This window comes from Rana temporaria, chromosome 6 (assembly GCF_905171775.1).
Source record: "Rana temporaria chromosome 6, aRanTem1.1, whole genome shotgun sequence".
Taxonomy (NCBI): Eukaryota; Metazoa; Chordata; class Amphibia; order Anura; family Ranidae; genus Rana; species Rana temporaria.
In genome coordinates, this window is record NC_053494.1 from 53885072 (window position 1) to 53911831 (window position 26760).

Here is a 26760-nt window from a genome sequence, read left to right on the forward strand (position 1 = left end):
GGTACTATTTCATCACCTCTGCGTTTTTTATTTGTTGCGCTATAAACAAGAGGAGCAACAATTTTGAAAAAAAAAAAGAATATTTTTTACTTTTTGCTATAATGAATATCCCCCCCCCCCCCAAAAAAAAAAAAAAATGTGTGTATGTGTGATATATTATGTATGTATAAAAATAATCCATAAGCATATATTGATTGGTTTGCGCAAAAGTTATAGCGGCTACAAAATAGGGGATAGATTTATAGCTCTTTTTTTTTTTTTTTTTTTTACTAGTAATGGTGGTGATCAGTGATTTGTGATATTGTGGCTGGACACATCGGACACTTTTGACACTATTTTGGGACCATTCACATTTATACAGTGAACAGTGCAATAAATATGCACTGATTACTTTGTAAATGTGACTGGCAGGGAAGGGGTTAACACTAGGGGGCAATCAAGGGGTTAAATGTGTTCCCTAGGGAGTGATTCTAACTGTAGGGGGAGGGGACTGACTGGGGGAGGCAACCGATTGGTGTCCCTATGTACAAGGGACGCACCATCGTTCTCCTCTCCCTGACAACGTGGATCTGTGTGTTTACACACATAGATCCATGGTCCTGCTCAGTTACTGGGCAATCGCGGATGCCAGCGGACATCGCGGGCACGTGCATCGGGTCCCCAGTGACGCGGCGGGTGAGCGCGCCCCCTAGTGGTCATATGACGGCGGGCGGTAAGCTTGTGGTTAACCACTTAAGGACCGCCTCCTGCACATATACGTCGGCAGAATGGCACGGCTGGGCACATGTACGTACAGGTACGTCCTGTACTAGTACCCAGCCGTGTCCGAAGCTCCGGGACCGAGGGTCCCGCGGACCCGATCGCCGCTGGAGTGCGGCGATCGGTCCCCGGAGCTGAAGAACGGGGTGAGCCGTGTGTAAACACGGCTTCCCCGTTCTTCACTGTGGCGGCTGCATCGATCGTGTGATTCCTTTTATAGGGAGACTCGATCGATGACGTCACACCTACAGCCACACCCCCCTACAGTTGTAAACACACACTAGGTGAAACTAAACTCCTTCAGCGCCCCCTGTGGTTAACTTCCAAACTGCAACTGTCATTTTCACAATAAACCATGCAATTTAAATGCATTTTTTGCTGTGAAAATGACAATGGTCCCAAAAATGTGTCAAAATTCTCCGAAGTGTCCGCCATAATGTCGCAGTCACGAAAAAAATCGCTGATCGCCGCCATTAGTAGTTAAAAAAAAAAAATTATAAAAATGCAATAAAACTATCCCCTATTTTGTAAACGCTATAAATTTTGCGCAAACCAATCGATAACGCTTATTGCGATTTTTTTTTTAACAAAAATCAGTAGAAGAATACGTATCGGCCTAAACTGAGGGGAAAAATTTTTTTTTTTTTTTTTTTTTTTATATATTTTTGGGGGATACAAGTTAAATATTGAATTTTTTTCAAAATTGTCGCTCTATTTTTGTTTATAGCGCAAAAAATAAAAACCGCAGAGGTGATCAAATACCACCAAAAGAAAGCTCTATTTGTGGGAAAAAAACGAACCCAAATTTTGTTTGGGAGCCACATCGCACGACCGCGCAATTGTCTGTTAAAGCGACGCAGTGCCGAATTGTAAAAACCCCTTGGGTCATTTAGCAGCATTTTGGTCAGGTCCTTAAGTGGTTAAAGAACTCAGTTTGGGGAGCTCACTTGAAAGAACAAGTGGCCCAGTTATTTGTCCCTAAAGATGGTTAAAAAAAGTCTTCAAACTGGGGAGAGTTGTGGGGCATTTGGTTGGCCTCCTTCAGGTGCATCTCGGGAGCATGCGTGGACAAAGTAACACAGACAGCAAAAAAAATCCACTACAGGTTCTTATACTCCCCCATTTTGTTTAATATAAAAACTTTTCGGCTGCAGTTGACCAATTTATTTTTTTACATTATGAATCTGTATGTAGGCCAAGCACTGTGGGAAACGGCAAATAGAAAAACAAAACAAACGTTGCTATGCATTGTATACTATTTAATAAAATCTGTATATTCAAGATATAAATGGAAGCAGACCCGGTGTGCATAGAATGTAAATAAAGAATTGTACTTGTGACAGCATAAATAGCCGGGGCAATCCACAGTTTAAAAAAAAGAAAGGTAATTTTACTGTTATGCAGCTTTTTTTTTTTTTCGGGCAAATTTAGGTCACACAAGTGTTTCAAGCTTAAAAGGAGATAGCAGTGTTGAAGTAGAGAGGAAGGGGAAACTCTAGCCAGTAAATATTGCTGCTGATCTGGCAGTTTTATTATCAGTATTTTGTATTGCCTTTTAAATGCACATGTATCAGTTAAAAAGAAAAACAGCTGTTACAGCATAGGCTGGTCTGCTTCCAAAAGTTTTACTATACTGTGAGCCTTATGTTTGCTTTTTACCAACTTGGAAAAAGTTATGGTAGTCTCTTATCAACAGTCTACAAATGCTGTAGGAAAGACTTCTTGATCAGGTGTATTTGTGTAAATCTCAACTAAAGTCACATAAATGGATAATGGTCAGATTGTGCTAAAACATTCATTTCATATGCCTAGATTCAGGTACGTTGCCACAACTTTGCGGCGGCGTAGCTTAAGGCATTTAAGCTACATCGCCGTAAGTTAGCGAGGCAAGTACATGATTCACAATGTACTTGTCTGCTAAGTTACGGCGGCGTAGCCTAAAGCGGGCGGGCGTAAGGGCGCCTAATTCAAATCTGTGTAAGGGGGCGTGTTTTATGTTAATGGGGCTTGACCTTACGTTTTTGACGTTTTTTTTTTTTTTCTTGCTGCGCATGCGCCAGGCGCCTACATTTCCCAGTGTGAATTGCGGCTAAGTACGCCGCACGGGCCTATTGATTTCGACGTGGACGTAAATCCCGATTCACGGACGACTTGCGCAAACGACGTAAAAATTTAGAATTTCGACGCGGGAACGGCAGCCATACTTAACATTACTATTCCAACTAGGGCCTAGCTCTAACTTTAGGCGGCCTATCTCTAACGTAAACGGCGTAAAAGTACTGCGTCGGCCGGGCGTACGTTCGTGAATCGGCGTATCTACTAAGTTACATATTCTATGCCGACCGCAATGGAAGCGCCACCTAGCGGCCATCCGAAATATTGCAACCTAAGATAGGACGGCGCAAGCCGTCGTATCTTAGATATGTTTAAGCGTATCTCTGTTTGAGCATACGCTTAAACATAAGTCGGCGTAGATTCTGAGTTAGGTCGGCTTATCTACTGATAAGCTGGTCTAACTCTTACTGAATCTACTTAATAGACTTGACTTTTTTCTGCCATTCACCCAAAAAATTATTAAAAAATGCTGGTTCCCATTGCATCATTTTTTTTTTTTTATTTTTTTTTATTTTTATATTGGGTCGACAATTTTATAAATTATAGATGCTGGCGCAGATTGTAAGTCCAGGGCAGAATTTCAATTCAATTTATGTTTAAACTCCAGCATATGGTGTTTTTTTACCTTTTGCCCTGCTAATTAAAAACATACTATAAACTTCAAGTGGAGTCCTTTATTTATTATTTTATATTTAAAAATTAACTTCACCCTCCCTAGATATACATTATCTCACAAAAGTGAGTACACCCCTCACATTTTTGTACAGTTTATTATATTTAAACATTAATGGCAATGTGTTGAGTCATTTTGAGGGGACAGCAAATTTACACTGTTATACAAGCTGTACACTCACTACACAACATTGTAGCAAAGTGTCATTTCTATAGTTCATGAAAAGATATAATAAAATATTTACACAAATGTGAAGGGTGCCCAACTGCCTGCTTTTATCATCCCCTGGTCACCCATGTGAACAAGTTCTTGGAGTGCACTGAAATTGATTCTAGTATTTGACGGAGACTTCTTGTTTATGTGCAGAAATCACGTCCAAAAAGTTTTTTTATATATATATTTTTGCGACCTGTGTAAATATTGATTATTGGAAATAAGTAATGGGTATTGTAAATACGTTTTCTTCCACTTTGATTTCATACAGGTATGTTGTATTCACATGCTACATTTGGAATTAAAGGTACACTTTGGTGTCAATAAAAACTGATAGGTCGGCTTAACTCTTTGTGAATCTACCTAACTCTGAATCTAAGCCGGCCTATGTTTAAGTGTATTCTCTAACAGAGATACACTTAAACATACCTAAGATAGGCTGGCTTGCGCCATTCTATCTTAGGCTGCAATGTTTCTTTTGCCCGCTAGATGGCGCTGCCATTGCGGCCGGCCTAGATTATGTAAGTGAGGGACTACGCCGATTCACGACGATTTACGAGCGTACGCCGGGCCTACACCGTCGAGTTACGTCGTTTCCGTACGCGATAGGCCGCCTAAAGTTAGTCCACCTATGAGGTGGAATAACAATGTTAAGTATGGCCACCGTTCCCGCCGCGAGGTTCAAATTTTTTACGTCGTTTCCGCAAGTCGTCCGCGAATCGGGATTTACGTCGTTTATGTACGCGTCGAAATCAATAGGCCCGTACGGCCTACTTAGCCGCAATGCGCACTGGGAAATGTAGTCGCCCGGCGCATGCGCAATGTAAAAAACGTCAAACGTGAGGTCAAGCCTCATTTCAATAATACACGCCCCCCTCCCAGTCATTTGAATTAGGCGCGCTTACGCCCGCTCGTTTTAGGCTACGCCGCCTAAAATTTGAAGGTAAGTGGTTTGAGAATCACTTTTAACCTAAATAATTTAAGGTGGTGTAGCCTTAAAGTAGGCTAGGCCTACTTTTAGGCGCCCGTACGTAAATCTACCCCTGAGACTTTAAAGGATAAGTTCACCTTTACAAAAAAATAATAAATGCACATTTGTTGCAGTTAAAAAAATGTACATTGACTATTTTTTATTTTTGTTTTCTTGGGAGCCAGTGTAAAGCATTGCACCCATCGTCATCAGATCACTGTTGCTGTCTGCCCATTCCTCAAATACTAGCATGCAGAATCAATGAACTACATGGATGCCCACCAGCATACTCCTAGTTCCTTGAGAACTGCAAGCCATCAGCTGCAAAGGCTGTTGGTACTTGTAGCCTTCATTCACAGAATGTGAAAATGAATGACGCTTTTTCGATTTGTGACAGTGGGTGCGGAAAGAAGATCCCCCAGCCCACTGTCACAGGGAGGATTGGGGGTAACTGCAGGGGAGGGAACCTGTTGCATGTTCCACCCTAAAAACATAACATGTTCCCGAGTACCACAGCTTTGGTTTTCATCCAGTCATCGCTTTAATGCACCTGTTTAAAAAAATGTCCCATTACTGGCCTATAAACTTGAACTGGCTGTACATGTACTACAGGAGCAACATCCCATTGAAGTTTGAGGTGTTAGTGTGCAGGCACGGCCAGACAGTATATCCTTCCTTTTTTTTTTTTTTTTAAAGGTAAACTTCTACTGGTGCATGAGAGGTACTTCTAAACCTACCCACTATAGATTCCTTTCTGGGTCTTGGATCCATAGTCTGTAGACTTTGTTTATATCTTGGGGTCTGTCGCTAGTGTTGTGTTTTTAAAGTCCTTGCTTTTTTTTTTTTTTTTTTGCTTTTTTAAATGACAAACATGTTATACTTGCCTGCTCTGTGCAATGGTTTTGCACAGAGCAGCTCAGATCCTCCTCTTCTGGGGTCCCTCGCTAGTGCTCCTGGCCCCTCCCTTCTGCTGTGTGCCCCCACAGCAAGCGGCTTGCTATGGGGGCACCTGAGCCGAGACGCTGCTCTGTGTCCATTCAGACACGGATCGGCCCCATCCCCCTCTCTCCTCATTGGCTCCCACTGCTGTCAGTCAGTGAACTAATCGGAAGGGAGAGTCCTGGACAGCCGAGACTCTTGTGCAACATCGCTGGATCGAGATGGGGCTCAGATAAATATTAGGGGGGCTGCTGGACACTTAATACTGAATGCATTCTATGCTTTAAAGGGGTTGTAAAGGTTTGTTTTTTTATTTTCTAAACAGGTTCCTTTAAGCTAGTGCATTGTTGGTTTACTTACCTTTTCTTTCAATTTCCCTTCTTAATGTTTTTTTTTCTTTGTCTGAATTTCTCACTTCCTGTTTCTTCTCAGTAAGCTTGCCCCCCTCATCCGAGCCATTCTGGCTGGGGATTAGTCACTGTGATTACCCCCTCCCTTGGGACTACATCCCTGCGGGAAGATGCTGTGTCCACAGCATCTCCCCGCAGGGATGTCCCAAGGGGGGCGAGCACGCTGACTAACCCCCAACCAGAACGGGGCTCGGATGATGGTGACAAGCTTACTGAGGAGGAACAGGAAGTGAGAAATTCAGACAAAGAAAAAAAAACATTTAGAAGGGAAATTGAAGGAAAAGGTAAGTGAACCAACAATGCACTAGCTTAAAGGAACCTATTTAGAAAATAAAAATTAACCTTTACAACTCCTTTTAAGATCTATAAAAAAAAATCTTCTGTCTTTTAGAACCACTTTCAGGCTCCATGCACACTAGAATTACTTTAAGCTCCTAGAAGCTGTTTGTTAGCATTTTTTTTTCCTGCTCCTAAAAGCTAAATAGTGTTATCCTATGTGTCCATGCACACTACATTAGGCTATTAGTATCTTTTGAGCGTCAGCGTCTAGGAGCAGAATAGAGTTTTTGGAGCGTTTTTTTCCAGCAGAAAAAAACACTGAATGCTACAAAAAATAAAAAAAAATAAAAAAATAAAATATATATATATATATATATATATATATATATATATATATATATATATATATATATATATATATATATATATATATATATATATATATATATATATATATATATATACAGTGATGAAAATAAGTATTTGAACACCCTGCTATTTTGCAAGTTCTCCCACTTGGAAATCATGGAGGGGTCTGAAATTGTTATCGTAGGTGCATGTCCACTGTGAGACATAATCAAAAAAAAAAATCCAGAAATCACAATGTGTGATTTTTTTTAACTATTTATTTGTATGATACAGCTGCAAATAAGTATTTGAACACCTGAGAAAATCAATGTTAATATTTGGTACAGTAGCCTTTGTTTGCAATTGCAGAGGTCAAACCTTTCTTGTAGTTTTTCACCAGGTTTGCACACACTGGAGGAGGGATTTTGGCCCACTCCTCCACACAGATCTTCTCTAGATCAGTCAGGTTTCTGGGCTGTCGCTGAGAAACACGGAGTTTGAGCTCCCTCCAAAGATTCTCTATTGGGTTTAGGTCTGGAGACTGGCTAGGCCACGCCAGAACCTTGATATGCTTCTTGCAGAGCCACTCCTTGGTTATCCTGGCTGTGTGCTTCGGGTCATTGTCATGTTGGAAGACCCAGCCTCGACCCATCTTCAAAGCTCTAACTGAGGGAAGGAGGTTGTTGCCCAAAATCTCGCAATACATGGCCCCGGTCATCCTCTCCTTAATACAGTGCAGTCGCCCTGTCCCATGTGCAGAAAAACACCCCCAAAGCATGATGCTACCACCCCCATGCTTCACAGTAGGGGTGGTGTTCTTGGGATGGTACTCATCCTTCTTCTTCCTCCAAACACGGTTAGTGGAATTATGACCAAAAAGTTCTATTTTGGTCTCATCTGACCACATGACTTTCTCCCATGACTCCTCTGGATCATCCAAATGGTCATTGGCAAACTTAAGACGGGCCTTGACATGTGCTGGTTTAAGCAGGGGAACCTTCCGTGCCATGCATGATTTCAAACCATGACGTCTTAGTGTATTACCAACAGTAACCTTGGAAACGGTGGTCCCAGCTCTTTTCAGGTCATTGACCAGCTCCTCCCGTGTAGTCCTGGGCTGATTTCTCACCTTTCTTAGGATCATTGAGACCCCACGAGGTGAGATTTTGCATGGAGCCCCAGTCTGAGGGAGATTGACAGTCATGTTTAGCTTCTTCCATTTTCTAATGATTGCTCCAACAGTGGACCTTTTTTCACCAAGCTGCTTGGCAATTTCCCCGTAGCCCTTTCCAGCATTGTGGAGGTGTACAATTTTGTCTCTAGTGTCTTTGGACAGCTCTTTGGTCTTGGCCATGTTAGTAGTTGGATTCTTACTGATTGTATGGGGTGGACAGGTGTCTTTATGCAGCTAATGACCTCAAACAGGTGCATCTAATTTAGCATAATAAATGGAGGGGAGGTGAACATTTTAAAGGCAGACTAACAGGTCTTTGAGGGTCAGAATTCTAGCTGATAGACAGGTGTTCAAATACTTATTTGCAGCTGTATCATACAAATAAATAGTTAAAAAAATCATAAATTGTGATTTCTGGGAAAAAATTTTTTTTGATTATGTCTCTCACAGTGGACATGCACCTATGATGACAATTTCAGACCCCTCCATTATTTCCAAGTGGGAGAACTTGCAAAATAGCAGGGTGTTCAAATACTTATTTTCCTCACTGTGTGTATGTGTATATATATATATATATATATATATATATATATATATATATATATATATATATATATATATATATATATATATATATATATATATATATATATTTTAAATGTACTGTAAAAAACATGAATACAATTCTAATGCTCCTAATTGCTTCCTAAACGCTACTACAAGCCTGCACAAAAAATATATAAAAATGCTAGTGTGCATGGAGCCTAAGTTTCAAGTTAAATCCCTCTTCCTTTGTTAAAAAAAAATCGATAATTTCAGAAAAATAAAGATCTATAATACAGTATGTTGGGATAAACTGCAAATATTAAATAGCGAAATTGACAAATCCCGGTGAAATGAAAATTAAAAATAGGATGAGATGGGGGGACAGTTGGAGAAAAAACACTGACGGCCAGGGTTGTAATGGTTGGATTGCAGAGATGTAAATGAATGTTGGGAATCCGTCTTTAACACAATATGTTCGGTGATAATCCTTCTGTTTTCTAGTGCTTTGCCAAACCTTTACAAGGATGGGCCTTCTGACTCCATTTGCCTTCAGTGATGAGTTCAGCTCAGTGAGATTGCAGCACAGCACAGCAATCACAGAACTACTAAAGGCTGCTAAACGGCACATGCACAAAGAGGTATGTAATTCTATTTCTATATTATATTGTGATCCCAATCTACTGGCTCACTTCCTTGACTATAAGTCTGATTAGCTAACACAATCACTTGTCTCTGTGTCATGAATTAAAGGGCAGTGGAAACCAGTATTCAGGAATGATGCCTTTTAGCCCCAAAGACTTTTAAAATGATGCCTTGTCTTGTGATCCGGACAATGCTTTGTGTGGCGCCACAACTTATGATGAATATTTTAGGACAAAAATATAAAAACTGCAATTTTTTATTAGTATTTAAAAGGTACATGCTCTGGAATCATCATTCCCTTTGCTTTTCTTTATGATCACCTACAAATCCTAAACAAGCATGCAGCCAGTAAAGTCAGAGTTCACTATCTGCATACTACTGCTTGCCACCATGCGATTTCCTTCTTTTTATGTTCACTGATAGTCCAAATAATAGAAACACTGGTAAACAAAAATGTATTATATTGCAGCTTACTAATTCTGTTGGTATCATTTTTTTTGCATCTTTTTATTTTTATTTTATTCACCTGGTAATCCGGACAATATGTCATTTTTTTTTTTTTTAAACTTCCTTTAACCACTTGCCCACTGGACACTTAAACCCCCTTCCTAACCAGACCAATTTTTAGTTTTCAGTGCTCTCACATTTTGAATGACAATTACTCATGCAAAACTGTACCCCAGTGTTAATTTTGGCAGCAAATTTCGATTTAGTTTTAGTCCCGTTTTAGTCTTCTGCAATTGTTTGTCGTATTTAGTCGACTAAATCTCCAGTATATTTTAGTAGACTAAAAATGTCCTACGTTTTAGTCGACTAAAATCTTCTGTACATTTTAGTCTAAAATCGAATGAGTGTAATTAAATTGTAATGCATTAGTTAACATTTCTCTACCATTTCCAAACTCATTATATACTGCTGGAGTGAAAAATCGAATATGTTGTTTATGGTATTGAGGTATGAACATGCGCTACAGACCAGTGTTAATTTTGAAGTCAAATTTTTATTTAGTCTTAGGGCTCTTTCACACGGAGCGCCCGTACAGGTCCGTCTGTCAGTTTTTTTTTTTTGCGGACCTGTACGGGCGCCCCGTGCTCCTTTATGGAGCCGCGGATGTCAGCGGTGACATGCCCGCTGACATCCGAACCGCTCTGATCCGCCAAAGTGTGACGGAGGAAAAACCTACTTTTCCTTTCGTCGATCGGATCGGGTGAACACGGACAGACGGTCCGTGTTCATCCGATTCCCCCCCCCCCCCCCCGTATAGGGGGGAGCGGAGAAAAGACAGGGCGGTCCCTGCACAGTGTGCGGGGACCACCCTGTCATCCGCCGGCTCAGCGGGGATCAACGGGCGATCCCCGCTGAGCAAGCGGAGGTGCACGGGGCGGATCATTACTGATCTGCCCCGTGTGAAAGAGGCCGAAGTCTTTTCACTAAAATGGCATTTTAGTTTTATTCGTATTTTAGTCATCTCAATTGTTTTAATTTTAGTAGACTAAAATAATAATTTAGTCGACTAAAATGTTTTAGTCGACTAAATAACGACTGCTGTACCCATATGAAATTTGTCCCTTTTATTTTTTTTTTCTCTCACACAAATAGAGCTCCTCTACTCACACTTTGTACTGATCAGTGTGAGGAAAGGGGAGGAGCTGAGCCGGACATGCTCTGATTTGTTGACAACTGATCACTCCTTCATTAAATGGAGCGCTCATGTGGTAAAAGGCCGCTGTCATTGGCCCTTTACCGCGATCCGTGATGTGCTGGGTCCGGTGAATCCAGCGAGCACAGACAGGCGTCATATGACAGCCTCCCAGAGTTATCTGACCAAGCTGTAGTCATCGTTTGGCTAAGAGACTAAGCTGTCTAGCAAAAGTGGCAGTTAGAGAGTTGGGGCAAATCATTTAACACCGACGGGGGTGGTGCTTAGAGTGATCATTGATTCATTGGGGTTGATTTACTTAAGGGAAATCCACTTTGCACTACAAGTGCACTTGGAGGTGCAGTCGCTGTAGATCTGAGGGGAAGATCGAAATGAGGGGAAGCTCTGCTGATTTCTATCATCTAATCATGTGCAAGCAAAAAATTGTGTTTCTTATTTTTCCTTGCATGTCCCCCTCAGATCTACAGCGACTGCACTTCCAAGTGCACTTTCAGTGCAAAGTGGATTTGCCTTTAGTAGATCAACACCATTGTGTTGCTGTAAATGCTTAAAATCGTTAGGTCATCGACAAAAGGCTCTTTGGCGAGAGGCCTCGAATGAACTTGAACTGCCGCACTGGTGTGATGACGTCACTGATACGTGCGACGTGTTTCTTGAATATGCGCGATGTAATGATTGGACATGTGCGCTACTTTGTCAAGCTTGAGTGACCATTTTTGTAGCTAATAAAATGTCTTTAAAAGTCTACACTTATCAATCCTTGAGACATGTATTGAGTCTAGATACAAGGTTTCTGAGAGGTGCATGAAGAAACCGAGTCTTGGGTGGTTGGGGGGGGGGGTGGGGGTCAGTCAATTAATGTCTTGTTAGATATAATGTTAGTCAGTTTGGCTGTTATTGTAAGGCCACTTTCACACGGGGCGGATCAGTAATGATCCGCCCCGTGAACCTCCCCTTGCTCAGCGGGGATAGCTCCGTTGATCCCCGCTGAGCCGGCGGATGACAGGGCAGTCCCACTGTGCAGGGACCGTCCTGTCTTTTCTCCGCTCTCCCCTATGGGGGGGATCGGATGAACATGGACCGCCTGTCTGTGTTCATCCGATCCGCAGATGGAAGATGGCAGAATCGAAAGGAATGCGAGTTCGGGTGTCAGCGGTTGTTTATCCGCTGACACCCGCGATCTCATAGGGACCAATGTATGTCCCCTTTTCATTCGTACACAGATGGATGAAAAAGCAGACATACGGTCCGACCGTGTAAAAGGGGCCTAAATGTTGACCATGTTGACCTTATGAGTGGCTCGGTGTTGTGCCGGGTCGCTATTTCATTCAGTGTGTCATGTATAAAAATCATAAATTATTTTACAAAAAAAAAAGTCTACACTTAGAGAAGCTTTTCCTGTTACTTTGTTTCCTTGTTGATTAGAGCCAGCTTCTGCTCCACAGATCAGTTTGCCCAAGTGGATGGACTTCTAGGAGTCGTTGCTTTATTTTCCCTCATCGGCATGTTGGACATATTCATTGTTTTTATTTCCCCTGTTACTGCTTTAGGTGTGCTGATCTCATTGTGCCTATGTGTGGTTTTATGCGCTGATGGACAATGTGTAGATCACAACGTGCAGTACGTGGGATGGGTCCTGTATCTCTGGATGTCTTCCTTTATCCCATCTAGGAGGTGGGCTTATTGGGGTCTGATCCATCGCTAGCCAAAGTGCTCCTCCCAATGGACAACCTTTAGAATTCTTGGACAGTGATTCAGCTATCCCTGTCCCCTTACCTGCGGTCTTGCATGCAAGCCCCTGGATGGCGTATTTTCTTTTTGGATCTCTTTTATTTTCCATGAGTTACAATTCACAGTCAAACGAGGAGGGAGAAAAGGAGTTGGTCATGAAGGGTACACGTACTGGATCAAATGTCCTTTGTATAGAAGGAGAAGAACAGGTTTTAAAAAAAAGAAAGATATAGCCTCTCGCCCAGGGAAGAGGACTAAGTCCAGGAGGTCAGCCAGGTTAGGTTGTGAGACCTCTTGCAGATAAGTATTCCTGTACACAAAGTGTTGCCACGGTCTCCATGTTCATTCACTTTGGAAAACCACATGGATTTTGATGGCGGATTCTCAGATCTCACAGGGATGCAGGCCTTGGCCGCATTCAGCCGCTGAATAGCGAGGAAAGCCCTATATTTCTTAATAGGACGGCTCGAGAGATGCAACAGGCAGCAGGCCTCCAGGTCAACATTGGTCAGGTGTTTGACAGTATCGATCGCCCCCCGCCAATAAGGCTTAAGTTTGGGACAATCCCAAAAGATATGGAGTATCGTTCCCTCTGCAGTACCACACTGCCAACATGAAATAAGGACCTGGGGAAAAAAGTGGTGCAGAGTAGAGAGTACCCTGTACCATCGGGTTAAAACCTTGTAGCCGGTCTCTTGGATTCTAGTGGCCAATGAAGACTTCTGGGCAAAGTGAAGAATCTTCTCCCTCCTGCGGGTCCGTGAATTGGGTTTCAAGATCCGATTCACATTTAGAAAGGAACTCGGGAATATGTCAGTCTCCGGTTGGATCAGGGAGCTGTAAATCGGCGAGAGACAGTGACGGGTTGGATCTTGCTTATGGCAGATTTGCTTTATTTCCAGGGAGCTGGCGAGAAATGCCTGATGAGCGTAGGCAATTACGGAGGAAATTTGCGCAGCTAAAGACTGCTCCAGAAATCCAAAGGGTGGTCGGCAGCCGCCGTGCAGGCAGAGAGGGATAGTTTTCTGGCCCCAGATAATCGCATAAATGAAGGCAGCTATTGGAACCTGGTCTCTGAAAAAGCGGGTATTGGAGACCTGGTACAAATTCAGGATTGCCCAGTATAGGCACCATGGGGGAAGGTATTGGTGATCTTGAAGAGTGCCTGAAAGCGTCCCTCACAACCAACACCGTGCTGTCAAGTGTGGGGTGGTCCCTAAGCGCTCTCAGCAGGGGTAAAGTGGTCCATGGCCAGCTCTTTGCCATACCATTGGAATTCTCCAATTCCATTGCCACCAACTGTTTCGCTTCAGCATGGCAAGGCCAGTCCACTATCCTGTTAACCACTTCAGCCCCGGACCATATTGCTGCTCAATGACCGGGCCCCTTTTTGCCATTCGGCACTGTCGCTTTAACTGACAATTGCGTGGTCGTGTGACGTGGCTCCCACACAAAATTGGCGTCCTTTTTCCCCCACAAATAGAGCTTTCTTTTGGTGGTGTTTGATCACCTCTGCGGTTTTTATTTTTTGCGCTATAAACAAAAATAGAGCGACAATTTTGAAAAAAAAATGAGTATTTTTTGCTGTAATAAATATCCCCAAAAATATATAAACGATTTTTTTCCTCAGTTTAGGCCGATACGTATTCTTCTACATATTTTTCGTAAAAAAAAATTGCAATAAGCGTTTGGTTTGCGCAAAAGTTATAGCGTCTACAAAATAGGGCATAGTTTTATTAATATTTATTTTTTACTAGTAATCGCGGCAATCGGCAATTTTTATCGGTACTGCGACCTAATGGTGGACACTTTTAACACATTTTTGGGACCATTTTTATAGCGATCAGTGCTATAAAAATGCATTGATTACTATAAAAATGCCACTGGCAGGGCAGGGGTTAACACTAGGGGGCGAGAAAGGGGTTAAGTATGTTCCCTGGGTGTGTTCTAACTGAAGGGGGGGGGGGTGGACTGACTTGGGGAAATTACTGATCGCTGTTCATTCATACATTGTATGAACAGACAATTGGGCATTTCTCCCCTGACAGGACCGGGAGCTGTGTGTTTACACACACAGCTCCTGGTTCTCGCTCTGTAACGAGCGATCGCGGGTGCCTGGCGGTGATCGCGCCCGCCAGGCACACGCGTCGGGACCGGGGACAAGCGGGATTGACTGATTCGCGAGATGACGTAATATTACGTGATCGTGCGCAATCGAGCCGGCCTGTTGCCGTAAAACTGCGGCGGCTGGTCGGCAAGCGGTTAAGATGTGCCGCCTTGTAATGAGGCTTACCTGTAGGTACTGTAAATATCTCCTAAACCTGCATAGTAAGTGCCGTGACTGATGCCTCCCTGCATTGGAGTGACGTCACGTGACTCCTGTTGGTCACAGAGCCGGAGTCCGCTGCCCCAGAAGAAAGAGGGGCGAAAAGCCACCAGTGGGGACAACGCGTGCTTCGTTTGCAGGTACTACCCCGTTGGGGAAAAAGCATCCTCACATCTAATGTTGAAACTGCTATCTGTTTTAAGTCACTTAGATACATGAAAGCCAACGTTTTCACGTAGTTCTTAACATGTGTGTTATTATTTGTAGGAAATAACCAATGGTGACCTAAATCTACATTTGAACAGGTAAGGAACCTATATTAGTAGTAGATCTGGAACTTCTCATGATCTCCATAAACCAATTGGATACATTTTGTATTTTTTAGGGCAAAGGATGTGCTTGCCGAGGCACAGACTTCTCGTTACTTGAATGAGTTTGAGGAAATTGCTCAGCTTGGAAAAGGCGGATATGGAAAAGTCTACAAGGTACAGCTAGTATATCTGTAATTTCTCTTTTTATTTAATTTTAAAGATTGGTCATCCTGTAAAATGTAAGCTCAAACAATGCGCTTGTTCCATCCTGGTCCATTCCTCCTCTGCTGTCATATTCAGGATTGAGAATGGATGTCCTTGGAGGGATGATGGTCGGGTGGACTTCCTGATTCTCTTATTTCTTGGGTGTTACCAATTCAAGCTAATTGCCAAGGAGGCCTGTGTCTGCCTGTTGGATTATCATTTGTTTTGCGGCAGGAGGCACTATTGGAGAAATGCCCAAGATGTAAGAAGCTAGTGGGTGGGTCTACCCAGCGTGTCCACCCTTAACTCGTATATTAGTTTTTAAATAAATGACCTTTTATTAGGCCTTAAAGGATAAGTTCACTTTTCATAATAAATAGAAGTATTTTCTAATGCCATTTCTGGCCCTGCCACCCCAATGTGTTTTTCTTTAACTTATCTTATCCACAGGAGGTTTAGAATCGTGTATCTTTGAATGGATTACATCACTTCCTGTAGCTTGTATCAGCATTCACTTCCTTGTTGCATCACAGAAGAGGGCGTGATAGGGCGTGTTTATCACTCTGGACCACACCTCCCTCATTACAATACCACCTTCCACCTAATCCCTGTACCATCTGATTGTATGATCTCCTATCAGCTATGTAGTACATGGGCCTGTCTGATTTGATACAGATTGAATAGATTGTTCAGGTGTGTCTTTCTATTCCATAGTTATGGTAAATCTAAAGTAAATTGCACAATCGTAGTGTATGGCCATCTTTATACAAGTACATAGGAGGAGTGGACAGAGACACTTGGTTGTCAGGCATCATACACATCTCCACGTATCAAACTCTGTTTTGGGCGTTTTGAAGCATTGAATGGGCTCCCCCTACACACAACTTTTTCTGTGCAGTTTGCCATGTATTTGGAAACGCACAGATGTGAATGGAGCCACATTGTTCTTGTGGAAACGCACCAGCTTTACTTTTAGGCCCCATCAGGGGCGGACTGACCATCGGACACTTCGGGCATGGACCGAGGGCCTGTGGCCAGTAGGGGGCCCCATGACAGCTTCCAATTCCAACAGCTACATACCTCTTGTGATGCGCTCCTCTTCCCTGCCATCCCCTCCTCTCTCATCCATCCGAGGTGATGACAAATGCAAGCACCTGGAGTGGACGGGAGGGAAGGAGGGGCCCGCGGGGTGGAGGAGCGCATCACGAGAGGCATGTTTACAGCCGCTTCCCGCGCTACTATGCATGTAGGAAGCTGCACTAGTGCAGCAGCTTGTATGCTGCTCTGTGCCCCAAAGCCCTGAATGCTGCCCCTTGCCCTGTTGTCTGCCTCCATGCCCTGTTGTCTGCCTCCATGCCCTGATGTCTACCCTATACCATGCTCGGGTGCCCCTTGCCCTGATGTCTACCCTATGCACTGATGTCTACCCCATGCCCTGATGTCTACCCTATACCATGCTCAGTGCCCCTTGCCCTGTTCTGTGCCCCCCATGCCCTGATGTCTACCCTATACCCATGCTCGGTGCCCCTTGCCCTGCTCTGTGCCCCCCATGCCCTGATGTCTACCTTATGCCCTGCTCTGTGCACCCATGCCCTGCTGCCTGCCCCCATGATGTGTCCCATGACCTACTGTGTACCCCGTGATATGCCCTACTGTGTGCCCCATGATGTGATCTACTGTGTGCCCTTGTGGTGTGCCCCATGTGTCCTACTGTGTGCCCCATTCCCTACTATGTGCCCCACTGTGTGCCCAATTCCCTCTTGTGGGCCTTGTGATGTGTCCTGAGCCCTACTGTATGCCCAATGATGTGCCCTGTACCCCGCTTTTAGCCATATGATCTGCCCTGCTGTGTGACCCCTGATGCATCATTCAGTGCCCCATAGTGTGCACCATACTGTGCCCTCTTGCCTCCTGTAATATCCCTTGCTGTGCCCCATAATGTATCCGCTTGCTCCCATGTAATATGCCTTGCTATGCCTCATAATGTGCCCTGCTGTGCCCCATAATATATTTTATCCCTCCTAATGTGCTCTGCTGTGCCCCTTAATGTGACCTCATGTAATATGCCCTGCTCTGTCCCATTATGTGCCCTCTTGTTCCCATGTAATATGCCCCATAATGTGCTCTGTTGTGCCCTCATGCCCCTATGTAATATACTCTGCTGTACCCCATAATGTACTTTAGACACCGAAAACAAAAACTCCTGCGCACAAGTGGATTGTCCAATGATCAATGTTCCATAAAGAAAATACCAAAAACTGTAACAAAGGCCTTGCTGCCCTTCATAGACGGGGAATATCCTAGTAGCAGAAAGAAGAGAAGAAAAAGGGCGCACCCGCCTAGTGTGTTACCGTAGACGATTTAATGAATAAAAAAGTGATAAACTACTCACAAAGGAAGCAGCATAATAGGCTTGTCGACAACACTTTGGTAGATGTCCCTCGAACCACACTCCAAATAGGGGGAATAGAGGAGTGTCACTGCCGCTGACGCCTTTTCGAGGCTACAAAGACCTCTTCATCAGAGCCCAGCAGTGCAGACCCTTCCACGGGCTCCCCTTATATACATATGAGCACTCATACACAAATTTCAAACCGCAGAGGACCTCCCAGGGGTCATCACCGGCTCCTCCCACCCAAGTGGTTGGTCCCAGATGCCTCACACTAGTCGGATTGACAGTGGTAGAAATGCACAAAGGATAGTAATAATAATAATAACCAGATTTAGGAATGTATAGTGAGGTATCGCTATAGGTGCCAATGTCTCCAACAGCGATATGCCCTACAGCTATGGCCGCTGGTCGGGTATCACTAATAAATAGATATATATAAATATGGATATAGGGAAAGAGGTGCAAAAATCAAAAACCAATTTAGTAAAAAGCCAAATTAGTTAAAAATGTATTAAAAATTGAACTTACTATTGCTTGTTGTCAGCCTGGTCTGAAGTACAGCTCTAACCCCCTGCTCCTCCAGGATCATCCAAGGAGCTGCCTATTCTCCTGGATGTGCAGCCGTCCTCTGTAGCGCCATCCGTTGTGGCGCAGTACAACACTGCGGTGCTGAGACTCCATAGTGGGAAGTAGATGGAGCGCAAACAGATCCATCTGCGCTCCACGTGTACGCGCGCCGGTGCTCCGCGTCATCACTAGTGGCCCACAACACCAGCTCCTGCCGCGCTAATAGAGCTACGCCAAGCTAGACCATACAGGGGCTCAGTCTCCGCTCTATTAGCGCACCAGTCTTGTATAGATGATGTCTCAAACCAGAAACTCTCCAAGTGTGAGATCCACTGAGAGCTAAATCAACACTGCACCTGCTAGAATGATGTTATGTAACTATAGAATTTTTTTTTTGTAGGTCCGTAACAAGCTCGATGGCCAGTTTTATGCAATAAAAAAAATTCTGATTAAGAAGGTGTCACGCAGAGATTGTAAAAAGGTATGTTTCATAGGACAGTGTTGGGTAATGGTGGATGAGGCACTGAGACTGTCAACTAGGGGACCACACACTTTAAGTAAATTAGACATTAATGGATGTGTGTGTGTATATACACACACACACACACACACACACACACACACACACACACGTGCCTTGAAAAAGTATGCATACCCCTTGAAAATTTTCCACATTTTGTCATGTTAAATCCCCCAAAAAATTTAAATATTGGGATTTTATGTTCTAGACCAACACAACGTGGAAGGAAAATGATCATAGAACAGCTGTATTTATACTGAGATTAAATTACACACAGGTGGACTCTATATACTAACTAGCTGAATACCCGGCGTTGCCCGGTCTTCCTATCTTAACCTTTTGGGGAGGAAAATCATAGTAATATAAATATACCCATCTTTTATATAAGGGTGTAGGTAAGGGTTAATTTAACTGTCATATATTTTTATTTGGCATATAAGTAATATGTGTACCAGGTATTATTAAAATATCTCCAGGCGTACAGAAGTTATGTGGGAACATACATTTCCCATTGATTTGCATGGGACTTTAAACAAAAACCCCGACCCTCACAAATGGGGGTAGTTAAGGGATAAATTAACTATCCTATAGTTTAAGTGGACATATAAGTAACATGTGACCAAGTGTTATCGAAATATCTACAGCCGTTTGGAAGTTATGAAGTAACATGTATTTCCCATAGAGTTGAATGGGACTTTAAAGAAAAACCCCGACCATGGCAAATGGGGGTGGGTAAGGGTTAAACCACCTATCCTATGTTTGTTGCTGACATATAAGTAACATGTGTGCCAAGTTTCATGTTAATATCTTTAGCCGTTTGGACGTGATGCTGGAACATACATACATACATACATACATACATACATACATACATACATACATACATACATACACACATACATACACACACACACACGTTGAGTTTTATATATATAGATTAGGTGACTTCTGAAGGCAATTGGTTCCACTAGATGTTAGTTAGGGTTATCGGAGTAAAGGGGGCTGAATACAAATACACGCCACACTTTTAAAAAAAATTTGTAAACATTTTTGAAAACCATTTATCATTTTCCTTTCACTTCACAATTATGTGCCACTTTGTGTTGGTCTATCACATTAACCGCTTGCCGACCAGCCGCTGCAGTTTTACGGCGGCAGGTTGGCTCTGCTGGGCGAGATCACGTATATCTACGTCATCTCGCCGAGCGCTCGTTACAGAGCGAGAACCGGGAGCTGTGTGTGTAAACACACAGCTCCCGGTCCTGTCAGGGGGAGAAATGCCTGATTGTCTGTTCATACAATGTATGAACAGCGATCAGTCATTTCCCCTAGTCAGTTCACCCCCTCCTTCATTTAGAACACACCCAGGGAACATGATTAACCCCTTCCTTCCCTGCCAGTGGCATTTTTATAGTAATCAATGCATTTTTATAGCACTGATCCCAAAAATGTGTCTGAAGTCTCCGCCATAATGTCGCAGTACCGATAAAAATCGCTGATCGCAGCCATTACTAGTAAAAAAAAAATATTAATAAAAATGCCATAAAACTATCCCCTATTTTGTAAACGCTATAACTTTTGCTCAAACCAATCAATAAACGCTTATTGCGATTTTTTTTATTTATTTTTTACGAAAAATATGTAGAAGAATATGAATCGGCCTAAACTGAGGAATTATATATATATATATATATATATATATATATATATATATATATATATATATATATATATATATATATAATTTATTACAGCAAAAAGTAAAAAATATTCGTTTTTTTTTTTTTCAAAATTGTCGCTCTATTTTGTTTATAGCGCAAAAACTAAAAACCGCAGAGGTGATCAAATACCACCAAAAGAAAGCTCTATTTGTGGGAAAAAAAGGACGCCAATTTTGTTTGGGAGCCACGTCGCACGACCGCGCAATTGTCAGTTAAAGCGACGCAGTGCCGAATCGCAAAAAGTGCTCTGGTCTTTGACCAGCAATATGGTCCGGGGCTGAAGTTGTTAAATCCCAATAAAATACATTTACGTTTTCTGTTGTAACATGACAATATATGGAAAATTTCAAGGCGTATGAATATTCTTTCAAGGCACTGTGAGTGTGTGTGTGTATATATATATATATATATATATATATATATATATAGTGTGTGTGTATATACGTGGGCGTCTTCTTTTAATGCTATTGGTGAGTTAAATAAGCTAACTTCAAGACAGTTGTACAAGTATATGTGCCAGTTATGTAGGAGGTTGTTGTGTTTTAGCCAAATTTAGGGAATGGAGGCAAGACCTTTGATGACCCTTACCCATTGTCAATTACTGGTGTCTACTAAATTTAAAGATTTAGTGGTACAAATAATCAGATTAATCAAACATATGACACATAATCAGTGCATGAGGATGGATATATGAAACAAAAAACTCCACTTGCAAACGATCACCAGCATGTATCCATTTGATCATTAGGCCCAGCATTGTAGGCAGACCCAGCCACTCAGGAATACACCAGGTAATCAGGTTCAAAGGAGACAAAAAAGCAACAGAGTGCTCTCTGCAATAGTCACATTGTGCTTGCAACTTTTATTTTTAGGCTGTTGTGTGAATTTATTCATTTATAAATTGAAGACCACTACTACTTAACTAGCAAACAGATATTCACTAAAACCTGAAGTCCTCATACCTAAATTGGTCATTTTCCCAAGTCTATTTTTTTTCTGTTCTTTTAAACTTTCTACATACAGTTGACAGATAGTTGGAGAGCTAGCATTGATCAGAGTCTGGAATGAAATTGTCTTTAAAAAAAATATATAGTGTTGTAACTCTTGCTGCAGTTTGCTGATGGATAGCCTTTATCTGTACCAGGTTCTTCGTGAAGTTAAGGTGTTGGCTGGCCTGCAGCATCCCAATATTGTTGGCTACAATACAGCCTGGATGGAACATGTTAAGCCCCCACGCTCAAAATGTAAGTAATATTATATTTTTTTTAGTAATTCCTTACAATAAGAGACCCTGTTGCTGATTTTAAAAAAAATAATAAGGCCCAAACACACTCTAAAAGAAGATTGGTTGGTTAAAGGCGTTGTGAAGGCAGAAGGGTTTTTATCTGCCTTTACAACTCCTTTGCATTAAGATAAAAAACCTTAGGTGTGTAGCAGCCCACCCAGCACCCCTTAATTACTTACCTGAGTCCAGTCTCTCTCCAGTGATGATCACAAATGTCTAAGCTGTCTGGGATCAAAGTCAGTTAGCCAATCAGGAGAGAGAGGGAGCAAGGCCAGGTCAGGGCTCCGTGTCTGCATGGATACACAGAGCTGTGACTCTGCTCCATTGCCCCCATAGGAAGCTGCTGACTGAGGGGGCACTCGATAGGAGGAAGGGGCCAGAAGCAGCAAAGACGGATCCGGGCTGCTCTGTGCAAAACCAACTGCACAGAGGAGGCAAGTATAACACGTTTGTTATTTTTTTTAAAACAAGCCTTTACAATCACTTTCAGTTGACCATAGACAGTACGTTTTTTTTGGGCTGAACAGAAAAAAAAAAAAGATTATTTTATCTGCACAAACAAGGTAGATGGAGGAATCAACCCTGCCTGGGGCATTGTATTATGATGGGGGCTCCTGCTGCTGTCAGAATACACTGGTGAGCAACTGCAGCTGCTGATGGAGAAATGTTTTTTTTTTCCCAACTTGTCCATTTAACAGAAGTCAATCTAGTGATCAATATCTGTAATAAAGGGAGGGCCACACACTGATTAAAATGTGTCTAATCCCTGCTGAACTGTCCGAAGTTCGATCCATCTTTGGCCAGCTTTATACTAACACCTATCCTACAGACAGCGACTACCAACTTTGCTGAGATCAAGGGTTACGGCTGTTGCTGGCATCTGACACTTCCAAGTGTGTGATATGCCTATTCCCCTGCTGAGTGAGTGCCTTGTTTCTATCTGCTGGATGCTACCTTACTACGTGTCCTATAATAAGGATTTAAATGTAATTAACAGATTCTCATATGGAGCACCTTTCTCTCCTGTGGAGAGGGGCTTTCTAGCCAGTGGATGAATATGGATTGTAAATTAAAGTTTTTAAAGAGAACATGTGGCCAGGCGTTGGGCATTTAACTATTTATATATTCTTAAAGCGTTTGTATACCCCCAAAAAAACCTACAAGACAAAGGCATACTGAGCTAGTATGACTAGCATACTAGCTCATTATGAATTACTTACCTTGTAGGTTTAGGAGATATTGCAAACACCTACAGGTAAGTCTTAATCCAGTCTTACCTGTAGGTAAAACATGTCAGCGAGGGTTTACTACCACTTTAACTAGCAGTAAATTGACTTCTAAACTAGCTCTCATTAACCTCTGTGGCTGCAGGCCCTGTGGAGCCATTCCTCCTCAAAGTTCATAGCAAAAGCACTAAAGTCATTAGCAGATCAGTTTTGCAGTGGGATGTTAATGTGAACATTTTTTCTGAATGACATTTCAGCAGTGTAGTTTCCAAAGGTCAGTAATACTTTCTGTGATGACAAATCAACTTTTATGGTATCCTTATAGTCTAAATATATATTTGTATTTTACTATCTATCTGTACTCTATAGGGATTTGATTTTCTGTGTGTGGCCACTCTTTCGCAGTACGTCATAATAGGCAGGTATAAGGCCACTCTGTTTCTGTTCCTGTTGGTCAGCATTACGTGGTGGAAGGCTGTGGCTCCATACAGTTCTGCAGAGTTTGACACTGGAATGCCTTATGCGTCTCTCCTATTGCAAGATTTTAAGCTAAAAGTGTTCTTTATTCTCAACTCTTTATTATAGAACATTTTTCTGTTTTTCTAGTTGACCAGAATTGTTTAAATTATGCTATTTTCCCATTGTTTTTAAATATGTCTCTATTTGTATTGTGATATTATTATTATTATTATCATTTTTTTTTAGGCAAAGCTTTCCCCACATTTAAAGCTATTAGAGGTTCTTCCAACCAAAATTCTCAGGAGTAAGTATTGCTTCACTTTTTTTTTTTTTTTTTTTCTTTTTTATCTCTTGCTTTTATCATGACTTATTCCCATTCTTCATTAAACAGTGGTGAAAAATAATTATGATCCAGTGCATATTTTGTAAATTTAAGCACTTTCAAAGAAATGAAGGGGCTATATTTTTTTTCATAGGTGTATTTTAAATAATAGATACAGAATATTGTGGATATAAAGAAAAACAACTGCGCTAAACAAAGATAATTAAATAAGTGAATAGTGAGCGGCTAGCACACAAACAAACAAAGTACAAAATAACATAGGAAATAAAGTGCAGCACTAGATATAAAGGTCTGGACAAAATCCTGACTGGTGAAAGGTAAAAAAAAAATAATACAATAAAGTCCTTATGATGAGAACTCCAAGCAAATGAATAAATTGTTCCAAATGGTGAATGATGCACAGTTCGAATAAATGGATAAAAATCTTGTATATTTGTCTGCAGTTATCATCAAAAATTAGAGTAAATGGGTACTCTTACCGGATGTTGTAGACTTACATGTTTGTACAAACAGCAAGTCATAAACGGCTTGTTGGTCTCAGCAGACCCACGGACTCTGCACAAATGGTCAATCCAGGTGATGATGGCTGTATCAATCCTGTTCGGTCGAACACCTCCAATCAGGGAACCAGGTGGATGTAATTCAATGATGCAGGTCAGATGGCCACCCTCAATGAACAGGTGGGGCAAGTATGGTTCCCTGATTGGAGGTGTTCGTCCGAACAGGATTGATACAGCCATCATCACCTGGATTGACCATTTGTGCAGAGTTCGTGGGTCTGCTGAGACCAACAAGCCGTTTATGACTTGCTGTACAAACATGTAAGTCTACAACATCCGGTAAGAGTACCCATTTACTCTAATTTTTGATGATAACTGCAGACAAATATACAAGATTTTTATCCATTTATTCGAACTGTGCATCATTCACCATTTGGAGCAATTTATTCAGTTGCTTGGAGTTCTCATCACAGGGACTTTATTGTATTAATTTTTTTTTACCTTTCACCAGTCAGGATTTTGTCCAGACCTTTATATCTAGCGCTGCACTTTATTTCCTAAGATACAGAATATCAACCGCAAATCCAGAAAAAAAAACACATGGTACAAATGTTATACATTGAGTTGCAGTTCAGTGAGTAAAGTAAGTATTTGATCTCCTACCATCAATAATTCTGGCTCCCACAGACTGGCTACAGTTTGTGCTCATGTGGTACACAGATTAGAAAACAAAAAGGGTGCAATTAGCGCAAAAATTAAATAAAATAAACCTCCCCCTTCACGAATGCAAGCTGAACACTGACCGGACAATCACAAAATTAGGCCCCGCCCCGGGGGGGGAAGAAGTTGCTACAACGTAACGCGTACGGGGGAAGGAGCCTGAAGTCGCTTGCTGCCATCTCTGAGAAGACACATGTTGTGTGTATTTCCTTTCTGCCGTTTTGCCTTTCTGGCTAATGTGAGAAGCCTGTTAATGCCTTTTTAATAAACCTAAGCCGTTTTTAAAGCAGAGAGCACTTGGATCTGTTTTTTCTCTTATCCTCGATCTCAATGCTGCAGAGCCCAAGAAGTTTGCTATCCACATATTGCACCAATCTGTCTATCGATTTCTGCTGGTATGACTGCCTGGTAAAACAGGGGTCCATACCTTAAGGTGAGAGTAGCCATTCTTAACGGTGGAGGTATAACTTATTTAAAGTTAAAGTCACCGGTGAAGATTTGGAGTGGTTGTCACCCTATTTCTTTGGAATTTTTCACTTTTTGGACTGTTTTTTTGCATTATTTATGCACCATTCATGATTAAATTGTTATCGGTATAACAACTGTGTTTTGCACAGTTTAACCACTTACCCCCCGGACCATATTGCTGCCCAAAGACCAGAGTACTTTTTGCGATTCGGGACTGCGTCGCTTTAACAGACAATTGCGCGGTCGTGCGTCCTTGGCGTCCTTTTTTTCCCACAAATAGAGCTTTCTTTTGGTGGTATTTGATCACCTCTGCGTTTTTTATTTTTTGCGCTATAAACAAAAATAGAACGACAATTTTGAAAAAAATGAATATTTTTTACTTTTTGCTGTAATAAATATCCCCCAAAAATATATAGAAAAACATTTTTTTTCCTCGGTTTAGGCCGATACGTATTCTTCTACATATTTTTCGTAAAAAAAAATCGCAATAAGCGTTTATTGATTGGTTTGCGCAAAAGTTATAGCGTTTACAAAATAGGGGGTATTTTTATGGCATTTTTATTAATATTTTTTTTACTAGTAATGGCGGCGATCAGCGATTTTTTTTTCGGTATTGCGACATTATGGCGGACACTTCGGACATTTTTGACACATTTTTGGGACCATTGGCATTTTTATAGCGATCAGTGCTATAAAAATGCATTAGATTACTATAAAAATGCCACTGGCAGTGAAGGGGTTAACACTAGGGGGCGGGGAAGGGGTTAAGTATGCCTGGGTGTGTTCTTACTGTGGGGGGGGGGGGGGTGGCCTCACTAGGGGAAACACTGATTTTCTGTTCATACATTGTATGAACAGAAAATCAGCATTTCCCCTGCTGACAGGAACGAGAGCTGTGTGTTTACAAACACACAGCTCCCGTTCCCCGCTCTGTACCGAGCGATCGCGTGTGCCCGGCGGCGATCGCGCCCGCCGGGCACACGCACGGGAGTCGGGGGCGAGCGGGGGGCGGCTAATAGGCAGGACGCGTGCGCCCCTAGTGGCGGCTAATAGGCAGGACGTCCATTTACGTGGTCTCGCCTAGGAGAGCCACCTTGTGGACGTATTTCGGCGGTGCAGCGACGGCAAGTGGTTAATTGTATTTATATTGCGCTGCACTATTTCTTATACATTGGTACTCAGATTAGTCCTGTCAATTTAAAACGGTGCTCCCAACCACAACTTGTATATATAAAAGGCACATGTCCACGGAATCTTTC

The 26760-nt window shown here is 42.2% G+C and overlaps 1 protein-coding gene across 1 annotated transcript in view; it reads left to right on the forward strand.

The window, feature by feature from the left end:
• EIF2AK1 (eukaryotic translation initiation factor 2 alpha kinase 1) overlaps positions 1-26760 on the forward strand; it is a 62692-nt gene that overhangs the window by 14321 nt on the left and 21611 nt on the right. Inside the window, exons 3-8 of the mRNA XM_040356805.1 lie at positions 8928-9064; positions 15053-15090; positions 15171-15270; positions 18660-18740; positions 21645-21744; positions 23717-23774. Coding sequence (XP_040212739.1) covers positions 8928-9064; positions 15053-15090; positions 15171-15270; positions 18660-18740; positions 21645-21744; positions 23717-23774 — 514 coding nt within the window. The remainder of the gene's footprint in view (positions 1-8927; positions 9065-15052; positions 15091-15170; positions 15271-18659; positions 18741-21644; positions 21745-23716; positions 23775-26760) is intronic.